The 12,711-nt window shown below is 40.0% G+C and overlaps 1 protein-coding gene across 2 annotated transcripts in view; it reads right to left on the reverse strand.

Annotated features, from left to right (window-relative positions):
- The window catches only part of LOC149068095 (uncharacterized), a 198,017-nt gene extending 186,083 nt beyond the window's left edge, over positions 1-11,934 (reverse strand). For both annotated transcript variants that reach the window (XM_089251694.1, XM_089251693.1), the window contains exon 1: positions 11,068-11,934. In XM_089251694.1, coding sequence (XP_089107820.1) covers positions 11,068-11,241 — 174 coding nt within the window. In that variant the 5' untranslated portion in view covers positions 11,242-11,934. The remainder of the gene's footprint in view (positions 1-11,067) is intronic.
- Between the last annotated feature and the right edge of the window lie 777 nt (positions 11,935-12,711).

Below are 12,711 nucleotides of genomic sequence, written 5' to 3' on the forward strand. Positions count from 1 at the left end.
CACTGCGCTGACGTGGCGTGAGAATTGCGTCACGTCAGAAACGGTGCGAATTTTCGCGACATAAAGCGATAACAAGTCACGTCAGTGGGTGTTGTGTTACGACCTCAAGGCCGGGATCACACTGTAAAAGTTTTCTAAAAGTTATTTTATAAAATTTGAAAAATGCAACCAATAAGCTTATCGGTTGCATTTGCTCGAATGTTGCATGAGTTTTGTTGTTTGGATTTTTCAAGTTTTACAAAAGGGATTGTATCAGACTTTTATAATATAAATAAAGCCTTTACTCTGTAAAAGTTTGATAAAAGATGTTTTACACAACTTGAAAAAACAACCAATACGCCGGTCGGTTGTTGTGAAAGTGGATTTGTACGGCCCATCTCGGAAGCCCCTGGATTCAAGTTAGGGTCGGGACCCAAAAATAGTTCAAGAATCCCTGGCTGAAAGTAGATTTGTACGGACTGAGCCTTCTCAGCATTGCCCCGCGATAGCCCCGCCCTTTGGTCGGGATTATACTACTATAAACGTTTTTTTTTAAAGCTCCTAGATAAAACTGCAGGGAAAACAACCAATAAGCCAATTTATTGCATTCCACCGAATGTAACCGATGCGCTTATCGGTTGAAATTTTCAAGTTTTATAAAAGATCTGTTGTAAAACTTTTGTAGTGTAATTCAACCAATAAGCGTATCGATTACATTTGCTGGAAAATAAGTAATGCAACCGATGAGCGCATCGGTTAAGTTTTGTAACTGAACATTTCTCTCTCTAAAACTTTTATAGTGTAATCTCAGCCCAAAGTCGGTATTACACTATAAACGTTTTCTAAAAGTTCTTTTACAAAATTTGAAAAATTCAACCAGTAAGATTATGGGTTGCATTTACTCGAATGTAACCTATGAGGTTTATTGGCTGGATTTTTCAAGTTTTATAAAAGGAATTTTATCAAACTTTCATAGTGTAAAACAATATAAAAGTTTGATAAAAGTACTATTATAAAAGTTTAAAAATGCAACCAATAAGAGCATTGGTAACATTCTAGCAAATGCAATCGATCACCTTATTGGTTGTATTTTTCGAGTTTTATAAATGAACTTTTATGAAACTTTTATAGTGTAATCCCAGCCTAAGACTTGAGCTTCAACTCGACATCATCATGACGTCATCATTGAAGAACGAAGGAGAAACTCGTTTCTGAACCCCTCCCCCCCCCCTTGTCAGCAAAAGTCATCCAACCCCCCCCGCCCCCCGATGCTGACGTAATACTTGAATGACCCCTAATCAGAAATCCCATGATTCACAGAAATGATGCCTTTTAAAACAATGTGTAAAACACACACACAATCAATGTAGCCTCTATTCTATCTCTTGGCGTAGAATCTTCCTGATTGGCTCACAAATACCGCATAGTGATTGGATGTGGGGCATAGCAATCGACAATTCTGAGCCCGATCATTCCTTTTCCTCACAACGGTGGCACAGGGAATTTTTTTCCCTGAATATTCTGAGGGAAAATTGACTACTTACTTGACGTCACAAGCAGAGTGCGGAGGCCTTCTATCTCTAGGAGGTGCTGCCTTCGCACGCTATTCATGACGTCAGCAAGTAGTCCATTTTCCCTCAAAATATTCAGGGGAAAAAAATTCCCTGCTCGTGCCAGTGCCATCGTTGTGAGGAAAAGAAATGATCGTGCTCAGAATTGGCGATTGCTATGCCCCACATCCAATCACTATGCGGTATTTGTGAGCAAATCAGGAAGATTCTATGCCAAAATAAGAAGAAATGAAATAGGATGATGTGTTTCAAAATTATGTGGCAAACTTGCTTGGTAGTCTGAATGACGTTTAGGTAGTATGGCAAACGTTTATGGAAAACAGTGCAGAGGCCTTCTATCTCTAGGAGGTGCTGGTCAGTAATATCGTTGCGCGAAAAGAAACGATTGGGCTCAAAATTAGCGATTTCTATGACACACATCCAATCACCATGCGGTATTTGTGAGCCAACCAAGAAGATTCTTCGCCAAAATAAGAAGGAAAAGAAATAGGATGCTATGGTTCAAAATGTTGCAGACCTGCTAGGTAGTCTCAATGACGTCGCAGGTGAACTTGGCATCCCGTGCGGAGGCCTTCTATCTCTAGGAGGTGCTGATACAAACCACATTGAAACTGTGTTACAAATAAATACAGTATCATTAGCAGAGAAAATTTCGCTGATTTTAGAGTCATTTTGGAACGATGATTCTGAATCTGTCATTGATTTTGTCACACTACTTCTCCTAACACCAACTCTGGCCATATCTCTATATTGCAATTTACTGCCATTAATGCGATGGGTTGGAAATGAAGGCGCCCTCTATCGGTGGTCGCCTTAAGCTTGTTAGGGGGAAATATCTTATCTATACCCTCCCTCGAATTTGAATCTCGGACCATAACCTTGACGGTGGTAGACGAGCATCTTACCACCACCACGCCATTCAGTTGCTAAATTTGTCAGACTGGCTCTAGTTTTGGAGATAAAGTGAAAATTAAATTTCAATGATAACACATAAGCAGCATACAGATTACATTGTTGAAAATATGCATTATCCCAAAAAACTAGAGCCAATTCAGCAAAATCAATGCCAGATCCGGAATCAGCAGCTTCAATAAATCACAGAAATATCTTTGACAACAAATTCAGGGTTGAGCAGCGTTGTCAAATCACTTTATTGGCACATGCCACATTTCCACATCATTTAAGCTGCCCACGACGCATGTCCGGATCACTCAAGCGATCCCAAGCACGTATCGAAATCACTTGAGTGTCCCGCGGCACACCTCAAGTTCTCTCAAGTAGCACGTGGTGCGTTTGCAGATAACTCCAGGGGCTTTTGCCGGCGCGTTTCCAGATCACTCGAGTGGCCACCGGCTCGCTTCGAAATAACTTGAGTTGCCCGCAGCACATTTACGGTTCCCTTAAGCGGCCCCCGCATTTTTATAGAGAACTTGAGTGACTCTTGGAATATTTCCAGATCACTTCAATTGCCCTCGACCCATTTCCGGATCATTTAAGTGATTCGTAGCACATTTTTTAGATCACCTAAATTGCCTGCGACGCATTTCCAGATCACTTAAAATTTCTTGTGGCACATTTCCCAGTGCATTTACGTGACTCTTAGCACATTTCCAGATCACTTTAATTGCCCTCGACACATTTCCAGATCATTTAAGTGACTCGAAGAACATTTTTAGATCACTTCAATTGTCTGTGACACATTTTCCGATGAACTAAATTTGCCTGCGACACATTTCCAGATCACCTTAATTGCCTGCGATGCATTTCCAGATCACCGAAATTGCACGCGACACATTTCCAGATCACTTAAAATTTCTTGCGGCACATTTCCCAGTGCATTTACGTGACTCTTAGCACATCGCCAGATTGCTCCAATTGCCCTCGACACATTTCCGAATCATTTAAGTGACTCGTAGCACATTTCTAAATCACTTCAATTGTCTGCGACACATTTTCCGATGAACTAAATTGCCTGCGACAGATTCCCAAAAGATTAAGCACCCTTGCCTTATTTCTATGGCGCTTGATCATGCGGAACCCCCGAAAAGAGCTGTCATTGAACCGCCAGGGTAACGCGGAAAACCAATTGGAAACCCATGATCTGGGTGGGGGGGCATGGAAAACACACAAAGAAAACTAGAAATGTATGATCTCCTGGTTAAAAGGGGGGGGGGGGGTCTCATACCTTTTAACACGATAAAAAACTATGCTCTAACAGAGAGATCATTAAAAATACCACATAAATAACAATTGATTCATTTAAAATTCACATTACACGTATTTTTGATTTCACGTACTTAATTTTCTTTGCAAATTTTCAACATGGCGCATTAAAAACAGCCTGCGCGCGCACCATAAAAACAACATGGCGTCCATGTGTAATTAAATCAAAATTGATTCCCAAAATATAAAGGAAACGGTTTTATCCCATGAAATATGAAGCAAAAGATTGAGATTTCAATTCACTCAATCTTTTCTAAAATTGAATTACATAAATATGGTTTTGTTTTGAATTTAAAAATTTAATTTTGAATAATTTCATGTTGATGAAATTTCAACATTTTGCTTCTTTCCATATTGACTCGAACAGTTTCCTCTTTGTATTTTCGAATCAATTTTCAGTTCAATTGGATTGTGACGTCATTGCTATTTTATCTTCCGCGTGAAGCTGTTTTTAATGCATTTATTGGAAAATTTGCAAAAAAAAAATTGAGTATCAGAGATGTGTAAAAATGTTATACTGGCGTAGAATAGCTTATACAATGTAAAATGAAAATTTAGGATTAAATTTATAAATTATAATTAATAAATTATTAATTAATAATTAATAAATTATACAATTTATTAAATATTAATAAATTATACAATTTATTAAATATTAATAAATTATACAATTTATTAAATATTAATAAATTATACAATTTATTAAATATTAATAAATTATTTATTATGTATGGAAATTTTTAAATGAAGGGGCCGTTCAAGTATTACGTCAGCAAATTTTTAGCCGTTCTTGACCCCATTGTCAGAACTGCCCCTCATCGCCTAACGCATGTTGGTGGGATCAGAAACGTACGCGCGCGGGGGGGAGGGGGGGATGGCATAGGAGGCTTACTCACAATAGGAGGCATAGGAGGGTAAGAACTAAAAATTTCTCTTTAAGAAATTCATTGCGACCCACCCTTTGAGCAATGTATGGTAAACCCTTAACCCGCGGACCAAATATGGCCCTGAAGGCTATCTGATTTGGCTTGGCGCCCTCAAACCAAATTTTTTGTAAAAAAAAAAAATAAACTAAGCGGCACATCTACAGATCGCTTAAATGACCCGTGCCAAAATTCCAGAGCATTTAAGTGGCCCGTGGCACATTCAAAGATCACTCAAGTAACCCGCGACACAGTTACTGAACACTTAGGCGATTGACACATTTACAGATTCCTTAAGTGGCCTGGGACGTAGTTTTAGAGCATTTAAGCGGCCCCCAGTGCGGTTCTACGTCACTCAAGTTCACCCGCGGCACATTCGCGGATTATTTAGGTGATCCGTGGCACATATAATTACAGATCACTTGAGTGATGCGTGGCACAGTTTCAGAGCACTCAAGCGGCCCAGACACATTTCCAGATCACTTGGATCCGCGAAACATTTAGAGATTACTAACGTGGCTCTCTAGGAGACTTATTAGGGGGGGGGGGAATGTTACTTCAAGTGCCCACAAACTATCGAAAGGTTTTCCCCGTTTTTTTGGCGCACCGAGTATAAGATGCCATTAAGAATATTTCATATTTTCATAAAGGGTGGTTGATGACGTAAGCATCATCACAACTCCAGAGGATTCAAGTGGCCGGTGGCACATTTTCAGATCACATTCAAAGACCACCTAAGTAACCCGCGATACATTTACAGAACACTTAAACGATCCGTGACTCATTTAGAGATCCCTTGAGTGACATGTGGCGCAATTTTAGAGCACTTAAGCGGTCCCCCCCCCCCCCAGTGCGGTTCGACATCACTCAAGTCACCGGCGGAACATTCTCAGGTTACTTAAGTGATCCGTGGCATAATTACGGATCACTTTAGCGATGCGTTGCACAGTTCCAGAGCACTTGAGCAGCCCGGACACATTTCCCGAGCACTGGAAGATCCGTGAAACATTTAGAGATCGCTGGAGGTGGCTCTGTAAGGGATTTATCATTGCGGGAATGTTAGTTCAGGTGCCGAGAAACTAGCGAAAGATTTTCCCCGTTTTTTGCGCACCGAGTATAAGATGCCATTAAGTATATTTCATATCTCCATAAAGGGTTGGTTGATGACGTAAGCATCATCCACCCCCCCCCCCCGTCATCAAAAATCAGCAAATCGGAACCCCCCTCCCTCTCCCCATCGATGCTGGCGTAATACTTGCATGACCCCAAATTAGTTGGTTAAGTACTGCAGTATTATTTAATGTTATCTCTACCAGCGCAGTTTTCACCAGTTAAAAGAATCACCCCCCCCCCCTTTTAATATCATTGTTTCTGGGATCACGTGATCACTGTAATGGCTTATTTCCTCGCTGTCGAAGATCACTATCATTACCGATATTACCCTTTTTTTCTCTCTCTCTCTATTTCTATTCCATGGGGGAAAAAATGTAGGGATCATCTCTTGTGAGGGGGAAAAGCCCAGGATGGAGGGAAGAAACGGGGACAATTCATCAATCTTCTCTTTCCTTTCCTCTACCTCCTTAAGAATTCCCGTGTCTTTCTTCAGAGAATAACTTTCTTTCTTGTTCTCCCATAAAGAAGTTCAGCCGATGGTTCACGTCCATTACATAAAGTGGTCGTCAACTCATACGCTGCATTTATCGACTAATGAGAGTCTTGTTATCGCTCTCTCGTCGTCTCAGAATGACCTCCATGATGTAATCAAGAGATGGGGTTCCGAAATTTTCAAGATTTGTACAAAAAAAATAATAACGCTTTGGTGCGACTACAACTGAGTGTAAATCGAAGGTTTCCAACCTTTAGGATGGCGTGGGCGACTTTACTGGTGTGCAAACGCCTCGCGGTCCACTTGAGGGATCTGTGAATGTGTGAATGAAATCCCTTAAGTGATCCGGAGCTGTGCCTCAGATCATCCGAGTGATGTGTGGGGCAATCGATCGCCGCGGGTCTCTTATGTGACCCGTGAACATGCTTCCGCAGGCCTCCGCAGTTTGCTTGTGACGTCGCTAAGGAGTCTATTTTCCCCTCAGAAATATTCAGGGAGAAAAAATTCCCTGCTCCTGCCACCGGACCAGAATTGAATTTTGAGCCGATTCCTAGCCCGTGAGGGCCAAATGCCGGCGTAAAAACCGGCCAAGAAGACCGAAATTCCCTGCTCGTGCCAGCATCATCGTCGTGAGGAAAAGAAATGATCGGGATCAGAGTTGGCGATTTCTATGCCGCACATCCAATCACTACGCGGTATTTGTGAGCCAATCAGGAAGATTCTACGCCAAAATAAGAAGAAACGAAATAGGATGCTGTGTTTAAAAATGTGGCAAACTTGCTAGGTAGTCTGAATGACGTTTATGGCAAACACTGCACAGGCCTTCTATCTCTAGGAGGTGCTGCTTCGGGTCACCCCAGTGAACTATAAATATGCCACGGGCCACTTGAGGGATCTGGAACTCTGCCTCGGATAACTGGATTGATGCGGAACTGAACCGTTGCCCGTTTAACTTCTCTGGAATTGTGTAAAATGTAGCTTTTTACGAAGGCCTGACTTACTGATCTGTGGATATGCTGCGGGTTTCTGGTGTGGAAACTGCACCGTATGGGTCACTCGTGTGATCTGGAAATGTGTGCCATTTAGTTCATTTTTACAAAATTTAGTTTCGGGTCACTGGCCACAACAGATAACTTCGAGGGCCTCGGGCTTAGCATGTACGGTGTAAGTCAGTGATTCCCAACGTGCACGTTAACGCCCCCTGGGGGGGGGGGGGCGATGGAATGTTCCAGGGGGATGGTAGAAGCTACGGGTATAGCATGGGATCCTATGGGTTAGATTGCGTTGGGGAGCGATGGGAGAAAAAAAATTCTGAAGAAGTGGGATGATAGGCCTATAGGACAAAAAAAAGGTTGGGAAACTTCTACGTGCAAATCCAGGAGCACCTGTCACTCCTGCTGCTCTCGTTCAGTTTCGGCCTCCATGATGGGATCAATCCTGGCCCATAACTTTCCCATTTATATGTTACGGCCAAGAAAAGAAATCCGAAGTCGGCAAAATTCACGAATTGGCCAAGAGTTCAATTTTCAGAATTGACAAGTGCTTTTTTTCTCGGGCTTTGGCTGGTCGATTCGAGAAGTGGCTAGAGATCCCTGGCCAAAGTTCGCTGTGCTGATGTAAGACGGTCCGGTAGGTGTCACATACACTTTTTTTTTTCCATCGCCAACGAGTGACGCATGGCTATATACAGGGCGCATACGTAACACATTGCACCGGGAATTACTGGTGAAACGTTGATCTTGGGGGTAGAAAAGCATCCAAATAATCTCAGACTCAGATACATCATCCAAGTTGAAAGGGGTTGTATAGTTACCAAAATAAAATTTAAAAAAATTAACTTTTTATATGGGCACCCTGGGCTCAAAAACCCAATAAGAGGAATTTGTTGCCCTATCTCTCCTGAGGCCAACAAAAAAAATTCCCACGCTTCTGAATTGGTAGTATTCACCGAGATATTTTAATTCAAAACTTGGAGAGAAAAGTTTGGAAAGAAGAGCATTAAAACTAACGAACAACGTTTCTTTCCCTCATTTATGCTGTTCTTTCCCAAACAGGAGCTCTCGGCATTTCGTACTTAAAGTAGCGAGAGCATTTACCATCTGCTCAGACCGGAATATAGTTCTTCACTTATTTGTTCTAGCCGTATCAACTATAGCAGGCATCTGCACCACGGTGCTCCCTGAAGTAACCTGAGTGCTCGGTGTTCGTGTCCGATTTCGTGCTCGCGAGCACTTGATCAACATTCCAATTAAACACTATGTGGGGGGATTGCTTTCACGGATCCAAGTCACAGTCATATCATGCATTCGTATGTTAAACTTGCCGTGGGGTGGGGGGGGGGGTGCTCTTCTTTTGATGATGAGCGTGCAGCAGTGCTAGCGACTGGAAAAAGATTAATAACCTCTGAACTAATGTTCCTTTGACACTTTATTTTTCGACGTTTATTTCTGAGCCGTATGTACACGACAGTGTCAAATCTAAGCACAACATGCTAATAACACGAGATACCAATGTAAGCAGAGAGGCTTTGTTACTACTATGCATAATCGCCGGTAAAAGTGATTAATTTATGGAAATTTATCAAGCTTACCGCAATGCTCGGCAATTATGTATAATAACCGGATTTATCACATTTACCGTAACGTATACATTTACACAGTATAGTTCATTATCTATTTCTTTTATTTTGAGAAAACAAATTAATCGATTGACACAGACCACTTTGTCACATTGGTAGCATTTATAGTGTGTTTCTTTTTTGGCAAACCCGCGCACCGTCCTTGCGTCGCAGACACGATATAATGACCATCAAAACGCCCGACATCTTTTTTTCAGTGGACAACGTGGACCTGGACGAACAATTAGCTCCCTCTTTTGTTCGTAGAATGTCCATTGTCACTTCTCTTCGGAATTCCAAATGCGAAATAAGATCCGCTTCTCGTAACTCGGAATGAATTATACAACGTTCTATAATGGTCATATGGCAAATCTTTTCCAATGGAATCCAGAGACGAGGTTTTTGATCGGATTCTAGAAAGTACTTTTTCTATCCTATGCAATTGGATTGTTTTTTTCTTCGGATTGCTCAAAACTGTCTTGCTTTTTTCTTGAAACTTGAGTGTTGCACATACATTTTGCTCCTTCTTTCTGTCCTACATCTTTTGAAGAACACGTTTCACGATTTTTTTCTAACACCTCATCCTCGTTGCTGCAAAATCTAGCATTTCACATACATCAGTTGGCATCATTTTCAACAATAACATCTTCATCCGTGATGTTCCCATTTTCATTAGCACGTAATTGGCATATATCTGCATCCTGTAATTCGGAATCTGAAAGATTTTCGAAATATCTCCTACAGCTTCTTCTAATGTGAAATATCTCTTTTTTGATATGGTTACACTCAGCCGAACACAACAAGACTAGAAACGAATTAACATTTGGGTTTTTGATAATACAATTGAATAACCGACGTTAGATTTACCCAAAATTCCAAAAAAGAACACGGCTATACGCGTTTCGGAGTTACTCGCTGTTATAGACAAAATGGAATTTTGAATTTGACTCTTGTCTGCAACAGCGAGTGTAATTCCCTCTCTATAAGGAGTTTTTTCAATATTTTCTTTCTTCTTTGTTTCTGCTACTGATGAAGGAACTTCATATAGTTCCGAAACGCGTATAGCAGTGGTTCTTTTTTTGGAATTTTGGGTAAATATAATGTCGATTATTCAGTTGTAGTGCAACAAAACTATCCGAGATTGTCGAGAAAGCACCTACTAGAGATAGAAGGTCTATGCACTGTTTGCCATAAACGTCATTCAGACTACCTAGCAAGTTCGCAACATTCTGAACCACAGCATCCTATTTCGTTGCTTGTTATTTTGGCGTAGAATCTTCCCGATTGGTTCAGATTGATTGAATGTGGGGCATAGAAATCGCCAATTCTGTGCCCGGTCATTTCTTTTTCCTCACAACCATGATACTGGTACGAGCAGGGAATTTTTTTTTTTCCTGAATATTTCTGAGGGAAAATGGACTACTTACTGACGTCACAAGCAGACTGCGGAGGCCTTGCTCGAACTCGGTTTGATTCGTCTCCAGTTCGCAAAAACATACATTTCTAAGAATGCAAGAATAAAACGTACTCAATAAACAATCACCCCAGAAAGCACATTCATCTATGTCATATTACCCAGAATTCGCCCCCATACACATGTCGAACGATGACAACACCCTGGGGTTCGAACGGGGAAATCGAAGCAGCTCACGCACTGCACATTAGATATCCCTAGAATCCAGCTCTCTTGAAAGGCAAATGTTCCATAAATGGAACATGCATTTTTGAAAGCGCGTAGCTCTTTAACGTTTAACAGTACAAAGAAACTAATTGATTATTTACTTTGATTGATGTATTTAAGTGGTAGAAACACACAAAATAATTTTTTCAATTTACTTCAAAATTGAAATTTTGGCAAATTTTAATCGAAATGGGGGAAAAAAATTCCCAAAAAATGTTTATATCAATCTGAATTTTCCAAATTTATTTCAAAAAATACTTTGAACTCTCGTCTATACACGTTAAAAAAAAAAAAAAACCGGAAATATTTGAATCAATTTTTATCTGATATTTTTGTAAATAAAGTGTTCCATTTAATGGAACATTGGTCTTTATACTGTTAATCGCATTTACCGTAACATGCACATCACTTAAAAATGTTAAAATTCACAGATATTTTATATAAAAAAAAAACATGACGGTACTTACGTCCGTAATGTTGAGCCGAATCTCCACGACCTGGGTCTGTTCCCTCCAAGTCATTTGTCCTTCCCTCAGCATCGACGGACAATTGACCACAGGTCTGTCCGTGAAACTCTCACAGGTCACACAGTGGAAGAGAACACCAAACACCAACAAGTGTATTCCCGTTGAGACAATCATTATCAATAAATATTCTGTGATATCCGATTCCGAAAATTTTCTCACCGATATTTCACCACCGAAAATATCACATCTGTAATATTCACTTATTTAGAGTCATTGATTTCAAATATCTCACGTCTCAGAGTCACTCTGACCCTTCGCAATCACCACATTCCATATGCGACCGATTCCGATATTTCAGTCACGATGTAAATCATCCGAAAAATTCACGAAATAACTTCAATGAATAAAATTTTTGAACCGATATCCATCAAAGTCATTTAGACGTCATAAAATGACCTTCTAGAGTCTCTGTGCGAATTAATCCGAATTTTTCGCGAGATTAAATCCTCACAGATAAATGATTTCCTAATCGATATCCATCGGAAGTCATCGAAAAGTCATTAAATGACCAAAAAAAAAAATCACCTTTACGGATATAAACACGATTCCGAAACTTGATCACATGATGGAAAATATCCTTTTAAAACTAAACATGCGTCCAACATTGGTGATCCTCTTTTCAGTTTTTCTTACGACCACCTGATGATCCAACACAACACAACGAGAAAACGTTTTTTCCCCCCCCCACTTAAAAAGTTGGAAAAAGAAAACCGGGGAAAAATATTCAAGGATTTTCGGGAAAAATCCCGCAGGAAAACCAATCCGTTCGTTACGGACTCTGAAATCGAAATGAGAGAGAGAGTTGGAGGTTATAACCTGCAATCGAGAGACACAGTAAGGATTTTGCGCGCTTTCTCTCTCAAAATTTTCTCGCCAAATTCTCCGGGACGGACATATTTTTTGGCAAATATTTTCGGTTCCCGAGTCTAAAATTTATGCCAAAATGAAATTGGTATGAAATTTTATTTATTTACTTTTTTAGATGGATCCCGAATTTTCGTCCCTAAAAAAAAAAGGTGATTCGATTCGTCACGTGACGTTCGAGAATATAAATCACTTTTTAAATGTTATTTTTATTTTTCCAGAGATATATAATGCGAGAATGACGTGATTCGACTTCATAAAGAGGTTTATTCTCATGTTTAAAGTTAAAAAGTGGACTCCAAACTCGTAAAAGATGGTTTTTTAATAGTTTTATGGAAAGTTTCTTTTTATAAACGTCATTTTTGGTGCTGTGAGATTTAAATTTGAATCATTTTTTTTAAATTATTTTCGTTTTATCTGATTGTTCGGGATAAATCAATGAAATTCATCGGATATTTACAATTTCAAACGTACAATTTATTTCGCAAATAATGTTTTATAATGATGAAAACATTTAAAAAAACTTTTATAAAACCCTTTTTTTTTTCGGTTGTGATTATATAAAAATGACTAGCCACAATACCCGGCGCTGTGTGCCCGGGTTTTCGTCAATTACTGAGAGGATTGGAAAAGTGACAAACCACTATATAGATGCATATAAACTACACTCATGTCCATGAATTGAGGATAATGCCAGCTCCGGCAAATAAAGGTTCAGAA

Source organism: Pholcus phalangioides, unplaced genomic scaffold (genome assembly GCF_987345545.1).
Source record: "Pholcus phalangioides strain wild (caught in Gottingen) unplaced genomic scaffold, Ppha-v1.0 ptg000027l_1, whole genome shotgun sequence".
Lineage (NCBI taxonomy): Eukaryota > Metazoa > Arthropoda > Arachnida > Araneae > Pholcidae > Pholcus > Pholcus phalangioides.